The 23,150-nt window shown below is 43.7% G+C and overlaps 3 protein-coding genes across 3 annotated transcripts; 1 reads left to right on the top strand and 2 right to left on the bottom strand.

The window, feature by feature from the left end:
* Nucleotides 1–1,566: 1,566 nt before the first annotated feature.
* acads (acyl-CoA dehydrogenase short chain) lies at nt 1,567–9,585 on the bottom strand. The gene is made up of 10 exons (XM_069701014.1): nt 9,496–9,585; nt 5,968–6,128; nt 5,734–5,883; nt 5,518–5,629; nt 4,400–4,551; nt 4,135–4,305; nt 2,862–2,999; nt 2,363–2,458; nt 2,202–2,258; nt 1,567–2,083 (listed from the first exon to the last, which is right to left on the bottom strand). Exons 1-10 carry the CDS (start codon nt 9,521–9,523, stop codon nt 1,931–1,933), a joined length of 1,218 nt encoding a protein of 405 aa, XP_069557115.1. The 5' UTR covers nt 9,524–9,585; the 3' UTR covers nt 1,567–1,930.
* Nucleotides 9,586–12,145: 2,560 nt separating this feature from the next.
* On the bottom strand, nt 12,146–15,638 carry crybb1 (crystallin, beta B1). Its single transcript, XM_069700780.1, has 5 exons — nt 15,490–15,638; nt 14,335–14,453; nt 14,010–14,142; nt 13,511–13,653; nt 12,146–12,549 (listed from the first exon to the last, which is right to left on the bottom strand). The coding sequence occupies exons 1-5, from the start codon at nt 15,610–15,612 to the stop codon at nt 12,372–12,374; spliced, it is 696 nt and encodes a 231-aa protein (XP_069556881.1). The 5' UTR covers nt 15,613–15,638; the 3' UTR covers nt 12,146–12,371.
* Nucleotides 15,639–20,462: 4,824 nt separating this feature from the next.
* Nucleotides 20,463–22,463, top strand: cryba4 (crystallin, beta A4). The gene is made up of 6 exons (XM_069700781.1): nt 20,463–20,689; nt 21,295–21,338; nt 21,491–21,609; nt 21,700–21,841; nt 21,940–22,082; nt 22,218–22,463. Exons 2-6 carry the CDS (start codon nt 21,300–21,302, stop codon nt 22,363–22,365), a joined length of 591 nt encoding a protein of 196 aa, XP_069556882.1. The 5' UTR covers nt 20,463–20,689; nt 21,295–21,299; the 3' UTR covers nt 22,366–22,463.
* The last annotated feature ends 687 nt before the right edge of the window (nt 22,464–23,150 follow it).

Below are 23,150 nucleotides of genomic sequence, written 5' to 3' on the forward strand. Positions count from 1 at the left end.
GCATAGTGTCATCCAGTTCTCAGTCAGATTCAAAACTTGCTCCTCCCCAGATCATCTAAATATGGTCACTTTTGGCAAAAAATTTTTTTAAAAAAAGGTTAAATGACAAACGCCATATTTTCAGCTGGATCTCAAGAGGGGGCGGAGCTATAAATAGTATCCGTCACTGAGCGACTTTTCAGATTTAAAGCCCTCCAGTTTCACACAGCGCCCACTGCGTTTTGACTTAGAAGTGCGTTTCTCTTCAGGAGGGGCAAGGCGGGTCCCAATCGAAGGGGAACGAGTGAATTTTTACTGTTTAAAAGCTTAGATCAAGACTCTTTAATTGACGCGTTTCAAACTATTTCGGCCCCACAAAGGTTGCGTGTGCCACAAGCAGCCATTTAGGGAACATCGGTGTAATTGCAGCAAACCTTTTGACTCGTCGAAGCAGGAAACGCGCGGACGTCTCGGCTCCACGAAGCCTCCCAGTAAGACGTGACCGCACACGACAAAGATCATGCAACTCGTTCAAATAACGGGACTGCAGACGTTAATGCTTTAAGTTTATTGTCCGCAGTGAAAACAGACCTGCGGTTCGCCCATCAAACCGCCCCCCCCCCTAATGTCTAATAAAACCTGATTGGAACCTTATAAACAGATTCTCATTATTTCTAATGTTGAAAAAAAAAAATTAAAAAAGTCCAAATTTCCTCCATGACATACGTAAAGTACTGCAATTATGTTTTTTTTTTTATATTATTTTCACAATAAATTACATTCAAATATGTACAATTCATTGAGGCACAGGAGTGTGTGTGTGTGTGTGTGTGTGCGCGTGTGTGTGCGTGAGGCCGACGTTTCATCGCGCAGCCTCGGACAAATTCACATCCTTAAAACCTTCGGCGATCGCCTCCAAAGTGACCAGATTCAAGCAGCTAAACTAGTCAACAAACTGTGTACATTCAGATTACCAGCGAGTGACGGTGATAACAGCCGAGCCATCGATGAATCAAGTGCCGTTTTGTCAGAAGCGGGTTCAGGAGGACGTGAAGGCACTCTGTCGCCCTCTGGTGGACGACGCTGTTCACAGGAAGCACCTGGGACGGATGTCTGAACTCAAGAGGATTAAAAACTGACTGGTGGTCGTGGTCTTAAAGGGCCGGTTCACCCAAAAATCACAAATCACACAACGGTTATGTGTCATGAGAAGATATCAAACATCTACTATCGTTATTTAATGTTATAAAGAGACTTAGTTGAGAAGTTAATTTTTTTTCCGACTGGATCACTTTAATTCAAGATCCAGGACCAAGATCTGAGCCGAATTATATTCCATGTTATTTCCTTTTTATTTCCTTATTCTGCTTCTTCTCGTTTCATTATTCTATCTGTATGTGAAGCCCTTTAAACTGAAATAAAAATGACCTCAAATCTCTCTTACTTTTCCTGGAATTAAAATGTCATCTGCATATGTTTTCAGACATGTTTTGCAGGTCTAAAAATCCATGCAGATGACACCAGGATTGTACTTAAATCTGTCCACCAGGGGGCAGCACTAAAGCATCACACGTCAGGTCAAACCTGCACAGGCCTGAATGTATACGTTTTATTTGCGTTTTTCTCACTGCAGATGTCACTAAATTCAAAAGCTGATCTGTTTTTCTTTTTTTTTTATATTCGGTGAACTGAACCTTTAAACCGTGTGAAGCGCTGAACGTCCTCGGAAGGCAGTCTGAGGTACGTTTGAAGCGTTTTATAAATGTGTTCCCGGAGACACACGAGACGATGAACCCTTTCAGTGTTCTCGCTGACCTGATATATATATATATAAAAAAAAAAAAAAAGGTTCCCTTCGTCTTTCGAGCTCGTTCCCACCGTCTTCTTCATGTTTACACGGATGTTGGGCGACATCTTCTGTCTCTTTCTGCTTTTTTTGTTTTGTTTTCTTTTACAACTGGTACTCCTTCAGCAACTGGCCGGCGATCACCAGCCTCTGGATCTCGCTGGTGCCCTCGTAGATCTCGGTGATGCGAGCGTCGCGGTAGTGCCTCTCGGCCGGCATGTCCGTCACGTAGCCCATCCCGCCCAGAACCTGGATCGCCTGATTTAAAAAAATAAAAATAAAACACAAAAAAACATAAAATGCAGATTAAAACGATTGTTCAAAGAAGGCGCAACCGGAGCGGGGTTATTTTGGCCTTTCGTGCCGCTTCGCTTACCTGATGGGAGCAGAAGGTGGCGGCTTCGGACGCGGCGAGTTTGGCCATGGCTGCTTCCTGCAGGAGAATTTTTTTTTTTTTTAAATAATTATTATATATATTTATACCGTTACTCTGCGGTGGAAGCTGTGACGGTGACGTCGGAGGAGAAGAGGACGTACCTTAGAGAAGGGTTTCTTTGAGTCTTTGAGAAGGGAAGCCTTCCAGGTGAGCAGGCGAGCGCTCTCCACCGCCACCGCCATGTCGGCCAGTTTGAACTACGAGAAAGAAACGAGTAAGGAGAGAAGAGAAAGAAAAAAAAAAATAGAAAAAAAAAACCCGCCGTCACTGCACTTTGCACGACTTTCGGACCTTTACGTACAGCTTCATACACTGAACCGTTAGCCATATTGGATAATCCGGACCACCCTCTCCGCCACCTACCGCAGGGAAGCACCCCCCCCCCCCTGTTGTTTAGTTCAATTTAATATTTTTAGTTGCATATAAGGAGCATTTATATATATATATAAATATATAAAAAGAAAAGATATTTCATATTATTTTTTTACTACCTCCATTTTATATTCTGTAATTTATTGCTTTGCCCTGTACATGCTGCTGTAACGACAAAATGTCCCCCGGCAGGATTAATAACGTATCCATGGAGACGGGCGATTTTACCTGGATGGCCTGCAGTTTGCCAATCGGAGCTCCGAACGCCGTCCGTTTGTGCGCGTAGTCGGCGGCGCAGTCCAGCGAAGCCTGAGCGATACCGAGGGCCTGAGCCGCGATGCCGATCCGTCCGCTGTCCAGGGTTTGCTGCGGGACACGCGGACGTCAACGCCGGTTACCGTCAAAACCGAGGGACGTCCGATACAGACGCTCGAGTACATTTTGTGCACATTCGACTCGAAGAGGAAGGGTTTTCTTAAAACGATTTGAAGGGAAAAATAGGATGCCCGTTGAACGGAGAGGACTCAGATCGCCAGTGGAGAAACGCACGAGTCATGTATCTCATTTGTAGAACTTTTCAACTTTTTAATAAGCTGCGTCACTGAACACTGAACCAATGCTGGGTTAAAGCACCGTGATGGAAGGTTTCATCATCATTCACCAGATTACAGTTCGAGGTATTTATAAAAGAAAAATAATTCCTATTTTGGTAAATTTTATAACTGCAAACGGAATATTTGTGGTTTTAAACTGTTGATGTGAAAAAAAAAAAAAAAGAAGACATTTTAAGACGTCACTTTGAGGGACATTCCCCCCGCCCCCTTTCAAATATTTTTAACAACATAATCAACCAGGGAATGATTCTGTACTGAAAAAGAAGCAGTACGCGATATATTTTTCATAATTGTAGGTAAGACATATTAAAAACATCAATGAATGAGTATTTAAAGAAACTAAAACGGGTCTACATAAAAGAAAAGAAAAGAATCACAGCCCGACAAATTAAAATCCCAAATTATGTATTTTTTTGGGGTTTTGCATGTCATTTTTTTAAATGGACGTGCAACTTTTGGAGGTTGGATTCATTTCTCGTTGTACCAAAATATCGGTGGATGACAAACGCAGTGTTAAAAACTACAACTGTGGTTGCAGGAGCCAATTCATCCCCCCCCCCCCCTCCCCCCAAACTGAAGCCAACTCGTGCGACGGCTCACGTTTACGTGCTCCGAATGGAAAGCGGCTCACGTGGTGCCCGGTAACCAATGAGAGTGGCTCGATTCCGCTCTTTATTTTGAAATGCTTACGTGGGAATTTTTGAATTTTTCTGTATAATATTGTAATGTCTTGCTGTAAGGACTTTAATGTGTTAAGTGCCATGAAATAACCTGCGTTGTGATTTGGCGCTACGTAAATAAAATTGAATTGAAATGCGAGTAGGATAATAATGATGATGATAATAATAATAATAATAATAATAATAACAATAAGAGCGTTAAAGTACCATGGCGATCTTGAACCCGGCGCCCCGAGGACCCAGCATGTTATCCAGCGGGATCCTGCAGTCGTCCAGGATGATGTTGGCGGTGGACGAGGCTCGGATGCCCAGCTTGTCCTCCTTCTTCCCCAGAGAGAGTCCAGGGTGCGGCATTGGGATGAGGAAGGCGCTGATGCCCTGCGGAGGAAGAGGAGGAAATAAAAATAAAACAAATGTTTTAAATATACACTCGCTGATGTCAGCGTCGATCCCGGTGTCAACGCGTCCTTGCCTTGTGTTTGAGCTTCTTGTCCGTGGTGGCGAACACGACGGTGGCCGAGGCGTCCCAGCTGTTGGTGATCCAGGCTTTGGTTCCGTTCAGCACCCACTCGTCTCCGTCCTGACGAGCCACGGTAGAGGCCGCGCCCGCGTCACTGCCGTTACCTGGAAGGTTTAAAAAAAACAAAAACAATAATAATAAAAAAATAAAAATAAAAAATGAATCGCTTCGGTCAAAGGGCAGAAAAACGTGCATGTTCTGGAAGGTGATGATGACTTGAGTCGATTCTGAGAGTCGATATTAGGGCCCATCGGAGTCGTTATAACTCACACTTGTTACCTGGCGAGTTTTAGATCGAGTCGAAGGTTTTACAGATTATTTTTTTTACAGTCTTAAATGGTCACGCTTTCCCTCCTCCTCTCTTGATCGACATCAGCGCCCGAGTTCCACACGTTAATGTAACCGCTGGTACGTGAACGTTTTTTTGTGATTTCACCGCGGGCCTGAAACCGGAGCAGAGAAACATCAAGATTTTGTGTAAACACATTTTTGGGGAGCAAAGTCTTCAACACGCCCGCTTTAAATCAAGTGTTCCTGAGCCCATGCAGTGATTTCCACAGATTCCCCTTCTCGACCGTGAGCGGGCGTGTTAGAGAACCACCGTTGCCAGGTGGTTCGCAGCGAATGTTTTCCCCTCAGAAGGTCCCACTGGAAATCGGTGTTGACAGTCTGACCCTGGGGGGACAAATTCACGGTGACACAACCACCGCAGACGGCAAAGAAAACCCACCCGGTGTCTCCTGACCCGACGCGCCTTCTTCGGTATTGGACGGTGAAGCTCCGCCTCCCTCTTGAAACATTGAACGTCTCTCAGAACGCCTCGCCCGGCTCGTCGCTTCATCGCCGCAGACTTTCTGAAGCGTTTCAAGGGTCTCTGTTGACCATTTTTAGAGTTTGACACCAAATTCTGATGTTTCTCTGCTCCAGTTACAGGTCCGCGGTGAAATCGCAAACGTTCACAAAAAAAAAGAAAAACGTATGGAATGCTGAAGCTCCCGAAAAAAAATGAAAAAAAATGGCTCCACCTGTTGTTTCACATGATTATTTCACAAGTAAATAGTCTTGTTTACCTGGCTCACTGAGGGCGAAGCAGCCCACCTTCTCTCCGGTGGTGAACGGCGTGATCCAGCGCTTCTTCTGTTCTTCCGAGCCGAACTTCAGAATGGGTCCGATGTACAGAGACTGAGAGTCGTGGAGACAAGACGGCAGGCGGGTGAACACACACACACACACACACGCAAACCTCAGCTCCGTGACAACATCTCGCGTCGCTCGTCTGTACCCACGTTGTTCACGGACACCACGACGCCAGTGCTGGCGCAGCCTCGACTGATCTCCTCCATGGCCAGACTGTAGGCCAGGTAGTCCATCCCGGCTCCGCCCAGCTCCTCCGGCACCTCCATGGCCATGACGCCCATCGCCCCCAACTCCTGAATCTGAACCGGACGCGACACGGTTACAGAGGTCCGTGCGATACTTTGACCCCCCCCCCCGCACCGACTCGACTGGCTGCTCCGTACCTGTTTGGCAGGGTAAACATGCTCTTTGTCCAGCTTGCCGGCGATGGGGTTCAGCTCTCTGTCGGCGTAGTCCCTGCAGGTCTGTCTCAGCAGCTGATGAGTGTCCGGCAACTCCGCCAGCTGAGAGAGACTCCGACAGCCGCTGAGACACGAGCCAAGAGCTGAGGAGGGGGGGTGTAAATAAAAGATTCATCGAGCTTTAGTCATCGCGGCACCGACTGAAGCTCTGCGGGCGGCAAAGTCGGCAAGATGTGGCACTTTGGTCCAGACGGCTCGAGAGGAGAGGGACCACGCGGCTTGTCGTCGGCGCGCAGTTGAAAAAGCCAGCATTCATGACGGTGTGAGGGTGCGTTAGTGCACATGGCATGGGTCAGCTTGCACATCCGGGAAGATGCTATTAATGCTGAATGATATTTGCAAATCATCCCATTCGGTTTCAATTTCCATTTCGCACAGTGTCCTTACTTTTTTTTTTTTAGGGCTGCAGCTAACTATTAGTTTATCGATTAATCTTCCAAACATTTTCTTGGCTTGTATATGGATTTTCTGTCCTATAAAACATCATAATCCTCTTCTTTTTTTTAAATGTATGACTTGATCTAAAAAAAACAAAAAAAACAACACAACATACGCTGAACTTTTCAAAATACAGTAAAAGAGCATTGCACCACAATATTACTACAAACAAAGAAACAAGCTGACAACAGGTCCTCAAAATGTAAATAATAAACAAGCACACAACGATATGAAGTAAATATTGACCACAGTTTAAAGTCCTGACTGATCTGTTTAATAATTAAACCCGCGCGTGACAGTTCAATACGACCTTCGTAGTCACAGTTAAAGCTTCTAGAATAAGAGAAAGAGCGGTAACCCAGGACTGAGAGAGAGAGAGAGAGAGAGATGCTGATGGAAAACGTTTCCTATTCTGAACGAAAACAAACGCAGAGAAACATCCCTCCGCAAACACGAGTTCGACTGCTCCGATCAAGTCATGTGATGTGCTGACTAATTGGTTCGGTGGCGAGACCCAGCTGCGGTTTTAAAAGACGCCCGGGGCGAGCCAGAAGTGAGGCGACGGTGTTATGACGGGTGTAAAAGATTCTGAAAGTTCACAGCGAGATGTGATGTGTTGTGACGGGGTCAGATCTGATTGGCTGTCACGACAGAGGACACGAGTTAAAAAGGTGATAAAACGGAGGGATTGCGGCTGCAACAATCGTCGTCATCGTTCAGCCGACACGCCGACGATCTTTTTGATTCAATTAAATCGTTCGGTCTGTGAATTGGTGATTAAAAAAAAGAAAAGAAAAAAAAATTGAAGCAAAAGGAAATCAAGGCGACGTCCTCAAATCACCTGTCTCGTTGGACCAAAAGTCCAAAACCTCAACAATATCAAATCAATATGACAAAGAAATGCAGCAAGTCGTCTCTAAAATTATTCATAATTTACTATTTCTGGTTTAAAATGACCAGAATAGTTGCTAATCGTTTTTCTGTCAAACAATAAATCAACATTTGTCTCAGGTCTAGAAATTTTGGCTGTCAGAAATAGTTTGAATTACTATTGTCATTAAACACCACAATTCAGAGGGAAGTTTTTTTTTTTTAAATTTTTTTACTTTGTACTCCACTTCATTGATTTAACATCTGTAGTTACTGTTCAGATGAACGTTTGATGCACTCGATAAAATAACGAGCTGTTAACATCCAACGCACCGTTAAAAGATTAAATCGGAGGTCTCCGACCTGTTTGTCTTTTGATGTGCGCAGTCGGCTCGCATTTCAGATGTCCCGAGTTGTTAGCAGCTTCACAAAACAAATTTTTTTTTCCCTCCTTCAGTGATTATCTGATGACCTTTCAGATGTACTTGGATGTTATAGCTGAAATATATTACATTACATATTTCATTTAGCTGACGCTTTTATCCAAAGCGACTTACAATAAGTGCATTTCAACCCCGAGGGTACAAATTCAGAACAACAACAACAAGTTAAGTACAATTTTCTTCAAGATAGCCAAACTTCAAAGTGCTATAAGTGCCATTTTAAGTGCTACTAAAGTGCTACCTATTCAAGGTAAAGTCGGAAGAGGTGTGTTATTATCAAGATATAATTCACTTAATGTCTCACACATTGTGTTTTATTTTTTAATGGTTGAGGGTAGATATGGGACGACGTCACCGAAGACTCATCTGGTTTTGTTTTCTGTCAGTCAGTGATAAAAAAAACAAAAAAAACAACTAGTTTTGCACCAAAAAAAAACAAATACATACATTTTAGGCGAAAATGGGCGTGGCCTATGTCAGCAGATGCAGCTCCGTTAAGGGACCGCGTGGATATACAGCGTTTGAATGCCTCACGTCGGGTTTAGGAGTTATTCAAGAAAACCCTTTAACCTTTATTATAGCGCCCCCTAATTGTTGACGTGTGTCGAATCTTCTCGGAAAAAGATTGATTATCTTCCACTGAGATTTCACCTTTGCGCCGCCCTAATACAGTTTGTTTTGAATGAATAACAATAGTGAAAATAACAACAACCATAGTAATAATAAAAATAATAATCCAAACAAAATTAACAGAGTTACAAAACTAGGATGTTGAATTAAGATGTTCAGTGTTTACTTTTTTTTTTTTTTTTTTTTTTTTAAGTTTGATAGGCAGCAATTCAATTCAAGTTTAATATTGTTTATTTTTGTTATTTAAAAGTTACTATTTACAGTTGTTAAATTCACCAAAAAAAAGCTCATTAAATTGGAGAAGTAACTGGTCTCCTTAGCACATGTTTTGTCAAAAGAGTTTACTGACCATATTTGCATTGGAAATAATCTTTGTTTATGTAAATAAACGGTCGGACTCTAACGTTTAAAAAAAAAAAAAAAGGTACTTTAATTTAAGTAAAGGATCCGGATACTTCTTCCCCGGTCGAGTACAACTACTAAAAACCACATTTAGCAGCGTTACTCCCTGGAAATTATGTCCCATCTGATTTAATGTCATTGAAGGCAGCACCACTCGTCATGTAGGTAAAAGGTCATCTCCTCCACCACAAGTCTTCACCTTCATCTCGGCGTGGCGTTAAAATCCCGTCAGAGAAACAAGCGCGAAAGCTTTCCTCGTTCCTTGTTCCTTGTTCCTCATTCCTCGGAGAGTGAACAAGGAACTGATCCAAGTTATTGATCGCAGCGAGGTCACCTGTCGCCTTATCGGCCGAGAAGCTAAAAGATGAGAAAAGCTGAAGCTCACGCCAAGCGTTTCATCTCGATATTTGAGCTGCTCCGCAGTTTGACTTCCGCTGCCTGGTTTGTGAGTTAAATACGCGTTAAGTATGAAAACGAGATGTGCTCCGGTTCACCCGGTGCGGCTTCTGGTCGTGCAGCAAAAGCTAAGCTAAGTCGGTCCGCCCCGGGACAGTTTGCCTCCACGCGCGGCTAGCGCGCGAGCAGCTAACTTCGCCCTCCGGCGGCGAGTAAAGTTTCTAAACTTTATCTTCCAGCTGTTCTGCGCTTCGGCTCGTGTTGTTCTCACCTTTTCTCGCTTTGAAGAGTGCAGCCATGATGCCTTCCTCCGCCGCTTCCAGTTTTGACTGAGGTGTCGTGAAGCGACTGCTGCGTTTACGTGCTGTCGGATCCTCCGCGGAGGCAGCAGCTTGCGTAACGTACGATTTGACAAAATACTGTTTGACGCGAATAAACTGTAATTACTGAAGTCAGAAATAGTCCACAAGTTAAAATCGTTTTCTCCCCCCCATGTTCTGTTGGCAATTTGTGGTGAGCAACAATAACAAAAAATGCTCAATGAAAATCAGTGCCCAGATACAGGGACTTTCGAGGACCCCTGAAGGCAGCATGTGGCCAAAGTGAAAACGACGTGACGTAAACGTATGCCAGGTGTGCTGTCTATGTTGTGATTTACAGGTATTAAGTGTATTTTTCATTTGATATTAAGAAAACTAAGAGCTCTGTATCAGAAACGTTGTGGTTACTGAGGTTTTAGGCATCACTGAAGAGGCTTGAAATACTCTGTGGGTTCTTTTGTGGTAGTTTAGGTGGTTCTAGTGATTAATTAAGAGGTTCTAGAGTTCTTGTAGGAGGTCCAATAAGTCCTTAGGGTGTTTAATGTTCATCTACTGGAAGTTCTAGTTCCAGTGAGGAAGTTCTCGAGGTCCTTCAAGAAGCCCTAGGGGTCATTGACGAGATACTGGATCTCATTTCGGAGGTTCTACTGACTTTAGGGTGTTTTGGAGGTCATTTAGGGCTTCTAAAGGTCGTTTAGGAGGTTATCTGAATCCTTTGTGAGATTTTAGAGGTCACTGAGATGGTTCTAGATGTCCTTAAAGGGGTTCTAGTGGCCAGTCAGGTGGTTCTGGAAGTTAGTTGGTCATTGAGGAGGTTCTAGAGGTGCTTTATGGAAGTTCTATTGGTCAGTGAGAGCTACTGCTATTTGTGGAACTTCCTAAAGGTTCTAGTGGCATTTTAGGAAACCCTAGAGGTCACTGGGGATGTTGTCGGGTTCTAGGTGTTGTTTAGAAGTTCTAATTTGTCATCAATGAGGTTCTAGAGGTGTTTTAAGGGGGTTAACTGTCATGAAGAGCAATGTAGAGGCTCTTTATGGACGTTCTGTTGGTCATCAGTGAGGTCCTACTGGTCTTTGGATGTTCCTGGGGTCCTTTAGGAGGTTCTAGTGGCATTTTACCAGGTTCTAGAGGTCACTGAGGATGTTTTGTTTTTTTGTGCCTGAGGAGGATTTGGAGGTCCTTTCAGAGGTTCTCGTGGTCAGTGAGGAGATACTGGATGTCCTTTAGGCGGTTTTAGGGGTCTTTTGGGAGAGTGTACTGAATCCACTCTGCATGATAAGTTTTCATATTTGGCATATTTCTGATAATAACACAGTTTTTACTCTCAGTTTCGATATATATTTATACTTTTCCGGAGCGTGTGAACACTTGAACCACTGACACGCAGTGACGACACCACTTTCTATCCTCTTTTGGAACAGCTGCTATTTGGAAATGAAATTGTCTGCGTGAGACTGGACTGGATGAAATATTTCACGATGAAGTTTGGACTTTAAAGTTAAATTAGGGATGTTTTTTTGATGTCGTTAATGCACTGGTTTAATGTGAGAGGACATTGATGTGTAACACACCTCAGGATCACAACACTTTTTTATTCAGTGTGTTTTAAGATGGAAAGTTTCTGTCCACTGTCATGTATATTTCCCACAATATTCTGCTTCTGCAGACACATACAGCCATTATATACTATTTATATGATCACATTTATATGTTATCTGTCTATTAGGTGCATTTTCTTGTATCTTTTTTGCCTATTTTAAATTTGATGTTTTGGGTGAATCCACCTTTTTCTCTATTAAGTAGCTCTAAGAGGCAAAAATCTCAATGCAAATAGTCGATGTCAGAAATATTCTGCATCATCTTTACAGTATGTGTGAACCTGATTGAGCCAAAACCAAACTTCAGTGTATTTAAGGCTAATTTTAGACCATACATATAAGTATATAATTACTGAACACCATATCCCGGTAATACTACAAACATGCCCCTCAACTTTTATCTCCAAACTTTTCAGATTGTTTGAAATATAATAACTAATTTATGTATCAGATTTAAATTTTTTCTTCTTTCCTCTCCCAGTGATAATCTCACGATGCCTCAATTGCACTCCATCGTGAGTACTTTTACTTTTAAGTACGTTTTGCTGCTAATTCTTCTAAGTAAGTAGGATTTCAATTGCAGGACTTGTTGTTTTGCTTAAGTAAAGGATTTACATGTACTTCCTTTATAGTGTTGCAAAATAAGAAAGCAACAAACCTGAACTATTTTGATAAACCTATGATATTATTGAGTAATGTGAAGAACTAAAAAGCCCCTATTATCCTGTTTTTGTTCTTATACTTGTATATAAATTGCTATATTTTGCGATTTGAGAAAACAAAACACAACCTTTACTTTGAAATAACATACCAGTGTGCAATTATTTAGAAAATTGCTTTTTAGAAAGCCCCTCAAAAAATAATTTTGTTGTACCAAAGAAAGTTCAAAAATAGCCCCTTAATTTCAGAGTCAGATCCACACTGAGGAGTGATCACTATGAAGGAATATGATCCAGACATTAGCATGAATAAAGCTAAATCCAGCCGTGGAGGGTTTCAGGTTTTTCACAACATGTTTATTTTTTTGCACCATAAAAAGTCACTTTAAGGTCGTCCGGTGTGTTTTCGCTCTCATTCCGTCTTTCCTTTCGAGGATGGAGCGGCGATCGGTGGCGATTCGGGAAAGGATCGGAGAATTGGAGAGAGGGCTCGTTTTGGAGAGATAAATAAAAAGCTGAGAGGCGCCGCGGGGCTACGGCGGCGCCTACTGGCGGCCGGCAGGGCGTCGCTCACTTGGTGGCGGAGGTGAAGGTGAAGCAGCCTCTCTGGTGGAACTGCATGTCCCTGATGCGGCGCATGGACTGGATCTGGGGCTGGAAGGCGCTGAAGTCGTTGTAGTGTCTGTAGTCACCGCACTCGAACAGGTACTGGTAGCCTCTGTATCCGGGGTACTGGTAACCCACCCAACTGAGGGAGGCAGAGGAGAGGAGGAGAGTTAATGCCGGGTTCGATATTCCCCGCTGGTACACGTTGTATTCGTCTGAACTCGTGGTTTGCATTGACTTGATAGTGTCTTTCGGCTCCTAAATTATGACTGAGATATTTCTGTGGTGGTTGTTTTGGTACGAACTACTACAAGCTTCTAGGTTCCACCTGTCCCTGTGGATCTTTAGAGGCCGCCGAAGGGGTTGTAAGGTGCTTTGAAGAACTACGAGTGGTCATTGAGGAGGTTGTAGAGGCCCCTTTAGGAAGTGGAGGGGTGCTAGTAACAATTGTGATCCTTTAGAAGGTTCTATGAATCCTTTATAATGTTCTAGTGGTCGTTGAGGAGATTCTAGAGGTCCTTTAGGAGGTACCAGGGCTCATTTGTTAGACTGTAGTTGTATGGGGAGGTTCTTGGCGTCCTTTAAGAGGTTTTAGTGGGTTATTGGGAGATTTTAAAGCTCCTCTAGGAGGCAGAGGTCCACCTCAATCATCCAAACACGAGGCGCAGGAACATCTTTAGGAGGAACGGCGGTCACACCTCCAGCGGATTCCCACACATCAGTGCCGGAAGACCACTGAAGTGTGTTTTCATTGGAAGTCATAATAAAAAATTCCCGTCTAAAAATACGGATCTGCAGTGAAAAAACACCATGCAGTCAGTGTTGAGCCTTGTGAGGACGTCACCCTACTTTCTTTTTTTTTTTTTTAATTTTAATGAACAACTACATTGTAGTGGAGCTCCGGTGGCCCGCAGCTTCCTCTGCAGCCGCATCTTAAAACTGTCGGCCGCTCAAAGAGCCTCCACTCCAATTTATACTTTAAGCAAATCGATTTACTCCAGGCTGTTTTTGTTATTGTCGGGCCTGGAAACGTCTACCAAATTTTTACGCTAAGACCTCGGCAGCTTAAAGATATATATATATTTTTTAAAAAGTCCACTCACGCTCCTCCGGGCACCCTCACGCTGCCCACTCTGTCGCAGAAGCCGTGCGCCCACAGGGTGGGCACGTCATCCTCCTGGATCTCCATCTTGTTCCCCTTGAAGTCGCAGAGCTCGTACAGGCAGATCTTGTGCTCCATGCTGTCCTGCAGGGATGAAGCGAGGAAACTTAAGAGTTAGCCTCACATGAAGTAGCAGGATTGATCTGTTTGTCTTTGGTTCGAGCTTATTTTTTCCATCTTTTTTGGCATGGAATTAAGTTTCAGAGGTAAGTTAAGAGGTAAACTGGGGCTCAAAGGTCAAATTTAACTATCTTATCCTTTTTTTTAAATTTATTTTTTTTTTTACAAGAATAAACAAACAATTAAAGAACCGCTAAAGATAATTACTGTCAGGTCGAGCTGTGCCTTCATTTCGATTTCTGCTGTTTGATAAGCATTTTTAGTAAATTGTTTCCAGTCATTTTTGCACTTCATTTTAACAAAATAAAAGTTGAGCGTACCATGCGGATGGGCCTGAGGGACATGAGGCAGTCGCTGCGGTAGGAGTTGCTCCAGGTATCCCAGCGAGGATACTCTCCCTTCTCCAGGATGAACATCTCCCCACGGAAGTTAGTCTGCTCAAAGGCAACAAAGCTGGAGGAGAGGGGCGGCGGTGGGGGCAGCAGGGCGGTGGGGGTGGTGGTGGAAGGGGGGAGGGGTGGATAACCAGTGAGGTATGAGTGAACACAAGAGAGGCAGATAAAGTCGTACCGTTCGCACGTGTGTGTGTGTGTGTGTGTGTGTGTGTGTGTGTGTATTCCTGTGTGCGTGTGTGTGTTGACTTACGGGCCACACTCCACAATGATACTACGCACTCTATCCATGCCACGGTCACACACGTTCATACACTCGTTCTGGACCTCCATCATCCTTCCCTGGAAGTTCTCCTGGTCGAACATCATGATCTGCAACACGGGGAAAAGAAAGATCACAAGTGAGCTCGGAGCATTTTTTTAACATTCGACTATTTAAAAAAAAAAAAAAAAGCAAGTTTTGTTGCAGCTCCTCTAAATTTCCCAGAATCGACTGAAAGAAGTAATTATCACAAGAAAGTCCAACATTAAAGAAGTTTCCGCTGTCTTTTCTCACTGATCATGACCGCTCACATTTACGTTGCGAGTCTTTGAAAGGGGGCCAGACCTTCAGGTTGGGAACCAGTAGACTTAAACTGTGTTAATAATTAAAAGTATACAGCAGTATAAGCTTGTTTACACTCAGCTCCTTCAGTACTGCAAGATGTGTACTTTTACTGTTGATACTTTTACATAAGTAGGATTTTAAAAGGTGGATGTTTGCTTGCATTTAAGTATTTTGAAACTGTGCTATTGATATTTTCTTCAATCACTGTTCATGATAACGCAGAGAAATTTTCATTTATTCTACTTAATACTTGTACTGTGCTACATTTCACTACTTTTTTTTTTACCTCACTGCAGTATTTTTAAATTGTAAATAAAGTTGCAAATAACGATTTTACTTATAAAACTTACGATCATCTTACAAAATATGATCAACTTTTATGCTCAAAAGTACATAAAGTAATTTAACCATAACTCCACATTAGCCAGCAGCAACATTAAAGTAGTACTTGTACAGCAATAATAGTAATTCATATTAAAATAAGGAAGGGATGCTTCCTTATGTTTAACGGGTTTTTTTCTTCAGCATTTTGTACATTTTCTTTTACTTATAACGGAGTATACTTACAGAAGTAACATTTTAAACACTATTAATTCCTCTTGATTAATTTACTGGGATAAAAATAAAACAAGCACTATTAAGCAAAATGCATAATTTTTTTTTTTTTTTTTAAACACGGTCCTTCGGAGGTGAATGTTATTGGTGGTGCTCAAAGCATCAAAATATTTTTAAAAAGTTCGTTTTTTTCCACCTTCACCTCTGTTCTATCTGAAATTACATCCCTCTGCTGCAGTGACTCACTCTGTAGGATCCCATGCCGGGCTCGCCGGTCTTGGTGGCCTTGCTGGAGGCGGCGGGGGCGGGGGCTCCCTTGTCCTTGGCATCAGTGCCCTGGCTGGAGGCGGACTTGGCGGTCTGAGACATGGCGAGGGGCTTCAGGAGAGTCTGTGTGTGTGTGCGAGAGAGAGAGAGAGAGAGATGGACAGAAATAGAGGTGTAAATGGAAGTGTCGGGATTTACAGGGGGGAGGGGGAGAGGGTGGAGAAGTTCAATGTGCCCCGGGCGAGGTGTGAACACTGTCAAGAGATTTTTTTTTCTGTTTCTTTTTTTTGGGGGGGAGAGGGGAGGGATTTGGCTGTTCGGGGCTCATTTGGGGCTTCTGTTTGTGGGCCTTTCTCCCGGGCTGAGGGTTGGCTTGTCTGGCTGTGGCGGGCCCATGATGGCTCTTTGGATGCGTGTGTGTGTGTGTGTGTGTGGTGTGTGCTGTGTGTCCTTACCTGCGTGAGTATAGCTTGCAGTGCCGTGTGAGGGAGGCTGGCTCGTGCTGGTCCCCGTCAACCCCCGACCCGAGCTTTTATACTCTGGCAAAGGCCAAACGTGGAGGCTCAGAGCACAATAGAAAGCCCCTCGTCATCACTGTTGGCCCGCGCCAAAGCCCGCCGGGTCATCGCATAGCCTGGAACCGCCGCCGGCCCCCCCCCTCTGGCCTGCCCGTAAGCATTTCACTGTCAAAGGAAAGCACTGAGCGAGGCAGTTTCCCCCCACCACCACCACTGTGTGTGTGTGTGTGTGTGTGTGTGTGTGTGTGTGTGTGTGTGTGTGTGTGTGTGTGTGTGTGTGTGTGTGTGTGTGTGTGTGTGTGTGTGTGTGTGTGTGTGTGTGTGTGTGGATGCTCGTTCCCCTGTAAGCTATAGTTGCAATGTAGAGCCCAGGAATGCAAAAGGTCCAGGGGACACAAAGAGGTAATCCACTCTCTCTATCACCTACACAGGCACCCGATGCAACATGTCCTTCGGCGTTGGACCCCGAAACGCGAAGACCCGCTACTTTAAAGTTTGACGTTTCTTGGCCTCAAGCAGGAAAAATCGACCAGAAAACGGGGCCAATAATTCAAACGTTGGGCACACGTACGGCACATTTTGTTGGTTTTCTACAAACTCTCCACGCGTAAATAAAAAAAAAAAAGCACATTAAAATGACTTTTAAAACGACATGTAGTGCTTTGATTTTATTTGGGGGCGGGGGGGGGGGGGCACTTCAGCTGCTTTTAAACCTTCGTTAAACCGAACGATCCGTCTCCTTTACTTAGAGATGGACTGTGTCCATTTTTATATTTGAAATATGGCTTTAATTAAAAACTGAATTCATAAACACTGAAATGCACCTTCCCTACGGTCATCACAATGAAGGATTTTGTCACGAACCCTCGGTTCGGGGGATGCTCAGCTAACGGTGGCTAACGTTAGCACACTTCTATGTTTTACTGACATGACCTTATTTAGTCTGTTGTGCTGACTTTATTACTTAAGATGCTTCTCTTGCCCCAAAACACCTGCGAGATTAAAAGGTGGCGACGTTCAACTGTTTCCCAAATCCGTAATCCGGCATTCGCGCCCACGTCACGCTGAAGGAGGAGGAAGGAGGAGCTAAAGCGTGAACTTATTTTCGAGCGTCGCTGCAACTGTTCGTAGTGTGTATTGCTTCGTCTAGATCTACGACGAGAGCGACGTTTGGAACTACATTCTGAAAACAAACATAAATTAGCCACGCCCACTGGTTGCTCGTTGGTCCGCCCTACAAAGTGGCTGAGCAAACCTTTAATGCAATACCTTAATAAGTGGGCGGAGCCAGGCTCACATCTTTACTCTACGTTTTACCTTATATCCACAATCCTGCCGTCACTTCTGCTATTTTTTTTTAGCGAGGCTAACGCGAACGTAGGTAATATTTGCTCAATAGCTTTCACTTTGCAGGATAACGTTAAACACTAAACTGAGCTGTACAGTCAGTAACATTAGCCACCATAAGCTGGGTCGTACCAAACCAAGAGGAAACCAACTGTAACGACGTTCATCTATTTGTGACCTGCCGTTTTGAAGCCTCCAGTCTGGCATTTAGTCTGTCGCCATCTTGGTATTTTGGAGCCAGAAGTGACCATATTTGGACCAGCTGGAGGATCAGCAAGGGGTGGATCAAAGAGAACACTATGCCCCCCCCCCCCACCTACACCAGAAACCGGACTGCACCCCAAGCATGTCAATCAGACCAACCACACATCCCCAAACATAGCTCTGGGTTTTGTCTTTGGAACCAGTCCCTACTGGCCCTCAGTGGTATTGCACTTTAAGGCACTCCCGCATTTTTCCGACCCGGAGACTACGACCATTTTCATACACTGTATGAAAATGTGTACCAGACCAAATATGATGCAGCAAAAAAAAAAAAAAAAAAAAACACCGATTGTACTTACCTATTTATGAAATAAAGTTGTCATTTTCTCCTTCTCTGAAGGTTGTACAAACATAAATCTATCATAACGACGACAACGCTGCACATGAAGCTCGCTGCCCATCGGTGTCCGAAAGGCGAGATAAAGATTGTTGTTGATGGGGATGATTTGGGGATTTTGTCAAACAGATTATGTCTGGATTATAACACCTCTGATGCGATTATTTCCACTACGGAATTGGATTAAAATCGTGTTTGGTACGTGCAGATTATGTGTGAACTAATCTGTGTAATCTGCGCGTCGTCGCCTTCAGTGATAAAACCACAGCCGGGTGTCAGACCGTCCGAAAAGAGTTCCTAAATCTGACGCTGACCAGATTTATAATCCCGTGTACATATTCCTTATTTGTACATTTTGATCCAGGACATTCCTAATTTTAGACTTTATTTTATGACAAGACAAACGCTTGTACAGTCGCTTTTGTTTAAACATGAACATTTCTTTTGTTAAACGACAGAACTTTTGTCGTTCTTATCAACAAATCCCATAAAAAGTCAACATTGTGTGAGTTAGTTTCTCAATACTTTATAATGTCCCCACTTGTGTGTAAATATTTCAAAATATTTCACAAAAATAGACTTTTATTTTGGAATAAAAAAAAGGCTAAAAAATTTCCTAAAACAGTTGCTCACTGTAGAGTTTATTCAAATATGAGGAAATAGTGGATATGTTGGGACTATTTTCAGCGGCGGATTGATCCAGACTTGGTGGTTTGGTGTGTTTGTGTGTGTAATAGTGGATGGTTTTCGTCTTTTTTTTTAAAAAATTTTATGAGATTTGTTAATACAAATAAAATATGTAAATACAAATATAATAAAAGAATCTAGAATATATTAGAATATTAGAGGATTTTCCTCACTGTAAAGTTGATGTTTTTCAAATTAAAGTATTTTTCGAGTGTAATAAGAAGAGGTTTATATATTTAATGTTGTAGCATCTTAGCTGTGCACATTGAAGAAGAAGAAGAAGACGCCGATTGATTTTTCCGAAATCGAATCGATCCCCGCAACCTTTTCGTCTTCTTACACTGACACAAAATCTGCAGCGCGCCTTTTTCATTCACAAACGGAGGGAACCTATTGATTTCTGACACGCTCTGACTTTCCCTTTCAATCAATTTTCAGATGAGTCTGTTGGAGACCTCCGCTCCTCATTAGAAGACAAGAGTTTCAGAGAACTTCTTCATCACTCCTCCTTCATCACGTTTAGAAACGTCGTCTTTTTTTTTTATTTTTTTTTTTTTTTTTTTGGGTGCCAGAGATTTAATCTGATTTGTGTCAAATTCATCCGACCGTCATCGACTATAAACTTTACCGACCCCGTGACCTTTGACATGGACATTTACGACTGAGACAGCTAATGAGGCCAATTAATTCTCCTCGGAATCGATCTCCACTCTCGTCTGGTTGCTTTCTGATACGACAAAGGAATCAAAATAATCTCGTTTCTTTCCTGCACGGAAGTGTTTTGGTAGATTTTACGTTTTTATTTGGAAAGGAAAAACAACCCTTAATTAATTTAGCTCGTTCACATGAAAGTTTGAAGTCGTGATATCTGTCCGGAAGTGTCTGATTCTGAGCTGAAGTTCCTCCGAGCTCACGGGGAAATAAAAGTCGTTTGGAGATCCGTGCTGCTCGTATGAGAGGCCTCCGCTCTGTTGTTTACAAGTGGTTGATTATGTAAGAACTCACACACACACACACACACACACACACACACACACACACACACACACACACACACACACACACACACACACACACACACACACACACACACACACATAGATGATAACACACACATAGATGATAACACACTCACATACACACACATAGCTGATAACACACACTCCAGCCTCTTGTTTAAATCTGTTTACACTTTCAGGATTTTTTTTTTTTTTTTTTTTTTCCGTTCAGTTATTAAACATGTGATAAGAACAATTATGCAGGACTTTGATTTTGAAAATCAGATGAAACAACGTGAACTTTTCACAATAAAACATTTCATCCGATCTACCAGATATCACATCCTCCTGTGTTGAAGTTTAAATTTGATAGCAGAGACAGATTTTTATTTCATGTTGTGAAGCATTGGTCAGTTTATGTGGTAACGTCTCACACTCAGCGTTGCCACGCCAACGGTCTGGATGATGAATAACTTCCTCTCTGCTGTTTATTTTTCTGATTGCGCACGCGCGGGCGGTTTTGAGTCGTTTTTCTAGTAAAAAGTGAGGATAGAAAGCTTTTCTTTTGTCGTAAATGATAATAGAGTGGTTTTAGGATGAAGCAGGTTTCGATATTAGGCGGATCTTTTGTTTTTAGACAGAGTTTTGGCTCAATAATTCATCTGAATGAGCAGAAACAATGGACCCATCAACTGAGGAATGAGAACCATCACAGCAGCGGGACACTTGAGACGTATCCCTCCTCCCCGAAGGACCCCCCGTGCGGGTCCTCGGAGCTTTCTTGTCTCGTACACTCCGCGTCCACCGGCCGCCGTGATAGTGTGGTGTCTGCACTTCTTGCCTTTCCACAGATTAGCGGCGCTTTTGTCGCGGGGGGACAAAGGGAGAAAAAAAAAAAGAGAGGCCCCTCCCCTGCTGCTGAGCCGGGGCTTTCAGCATGGCCCCCTGCCAGGGGAGGCTTTAAAAGGGTGGGGGCGCGTGGCTCCTCTCACTCTCACGGCAGGACATCCCAAGGGCAGCAAAGCAAGGTGAGTCCCTGTCCCCCTCACCCAGCCGAGCCGAGCCGGCCGGGGCGGCACAACAGCAGCAGCAGCAGCAGCAGCGGCATCCCCCCCCCCATGACACACACACACACACACACACACACACACACATCTACACTTGAAAAAAAAATAACAACCAAAAAACCACACAGGAGCCGCTCTGTGCTCCGGGGGCCCGAAGGCCGTCACTGCACCCGGTGGGTGGTGATGGTGGAAAACCTCCGCAGGGAGGAAGAGGAGGAGCTGACGACAAGAGGGAATAACGTGAAGAAATGCTTTAAACCTCTTTATTTACGAGTAACAACTTAAAAAATATACGCTTCCGGTCCAGGAACTACACACATCCAGACCTGCTGCTGCTTTTTACAGCATTTTGAAACACACACACACACACATATTGTATAGAAAGTTTAACAAGCTGTTATTTGCATCGGAAAACACAGAGGTGATGAAACACAGTGAGCCTCCTCTGTTGTTGTTTTTTGGGATTCGAAACTCGACTTTGTTTCTTTTCCCTGCATCCCAATCGAACGCATCGTTGAACTGACTTCTGACCTCTGACCTCTGCTCCTTTCCCGCTTCCCTTCCAGACAAGATGACTCACCATTGCACCAAGTTTTCCGGCCACTGGAAGGTGAGTCTGCAGACGGAGCGACAAGACCTCCCAGTTTTTTTAGACACCACTGCCGAACCCAAAATTGACCGTTTTAACATCCGGCGTTCGAAGCGGTGTTGGTCCGCTGTCGTTTGTGACCTCACACCTCTTCCCTCTCTCCCTCCCGTCAGATCATTGTCTTCGACGAGGAGTGCTTCCAGGGCCGCCGCCATGAGTTCACTTCCGAGTGCTGCAACGTGATGGAGTTCGGCTTCGAGACCGTGCGCTCCCTCCGGGTGGAGAGCGGAGCGTGAGTTAAAAAACAAAAAACAAACAAACAAACAAAAAGATGTTGTTGTTTTTAAAGAGGAGATTATAACGCAGCTTCTTTCTCCCTCAGCTGGGTGGGCTACGAGCACGCCTCCTACCAGGGGCAGCAGTTCATCCTGGAGAGGGGAGAGTACCCTCAGTGCGATGCTTTCGGAGGCAGCAACGCCTACCACATCGAGAGGATGACCTCCTTCAGACCTATCGCCTGTGCCGTGAGTCCTCTCTGGAAGTTCATATTTAACCCGTCGGAGGAACCTTTTTAACGCGTCGTTGTACTTTCGGTGGGATTTTTTTTTTTTTTTTTTTGCAGAACCACAGAGAGTGTCGCATGACCATCTTCGAGCGTGAGAACTTCCTGGGCCGCAAGGGCGAGCTGAGCGACGACTATCCCTCCCTCCAGGCCATGGGCTGGTGCAACAACGAAGTGGGCTCTTTCAGGATCCAGTCTGGAGCGTGAGTGTCCACGTCTCGTTTTAATTTTCTCCGCCGGAAAAAAAACAAAACACTTTCACAACTTGTCGGGCTCTGTTGCAACATCTCGTCTAAACTTCCTCGTGCGTTCGGTCTGTGTGTGTGATTTCTCAACAGATTCGTGTGCTACCAGTACCCTGGTTACCGTGGATACCAGTATATCATGGAGTGTGATCGTCACTGTGGGGAGTACAAACACTTCAGGGAGTTTGGCTCCCACTGCCAGACCCCTCAGATCCAGTCCATCCGCCGCATTCAGCAGTAACAGCGCTACGCCCTCTCTTTCTCTCACTCTCCCTCCCACGTGACCCTTCACCTTTGACCCCTGCTACTTCCCCGTGCTGAATAAACTGTTTTTCTTAAACCTTACCGACTGCCACCCATGTATCTGCTTGGATAGACTGACGCACTTAACGCTCACGTTGATCGACACGGTACACAGGAGGGTGTCCGCAAGCTGCCAGACAATAAAAACGGCGGGTTTATAGTTTATTATGCAGCAGCCTGCTCGTCAACCTGATCAATACATATATATAAAACAAACTGTAAAACCAGATTTATACTTTATTAATCCCACAGTGGGGAAATCTAGCCGTCACAGCAGCATAGAAACACAGAAAAGGTGCACACGATATGAACACAATTTACAAATACACACATAATACAAATAATACATAAAATAATATATATAAAAAGAAAATTGATAGAAAAAAATAAATAAGAGCAATGGAAAAATACGCACACACACAAACGATACACACAAAAACAAAGAAAATTAATAAGAAATGAGTTAAAGTTACATATTTAGCATATTCTAAGCTCATCTCTGAAAATTCGAATAATCAATTAAGCATTGAAGAATTTTAACATTAAAATGTGCTGCTTTAATCCATTTTGGACTTTTGGTCAAAACAATACAGATGAGTTACGCGAGTTTGAGCTCTAAACTGTGAAAGAGCAGGTCATTACACCATGTTCTGCCAGTTTAAAGACTAAATGTCAAATAAAAAATAATAAATACATTACTTGATAAAGAAAAACAACAGTTAG

Source organism: Brachyistius frenatus, unplaced genomic scaffold (assembly GCF_029030835.1).
Source record: "Brachyistius frenatus isolate BFR_SWC_R1_liver_20210118 unplaced genomic scaffold, ASM2903083v1 Contig_35, whole genome shotgun sequence".
Taxonomy (NCBI): Eukaryota; Metazoa; Chordata; class Actinopteri; family Embiotocidae; genus Brachyistius; species Brachyistius frenatus.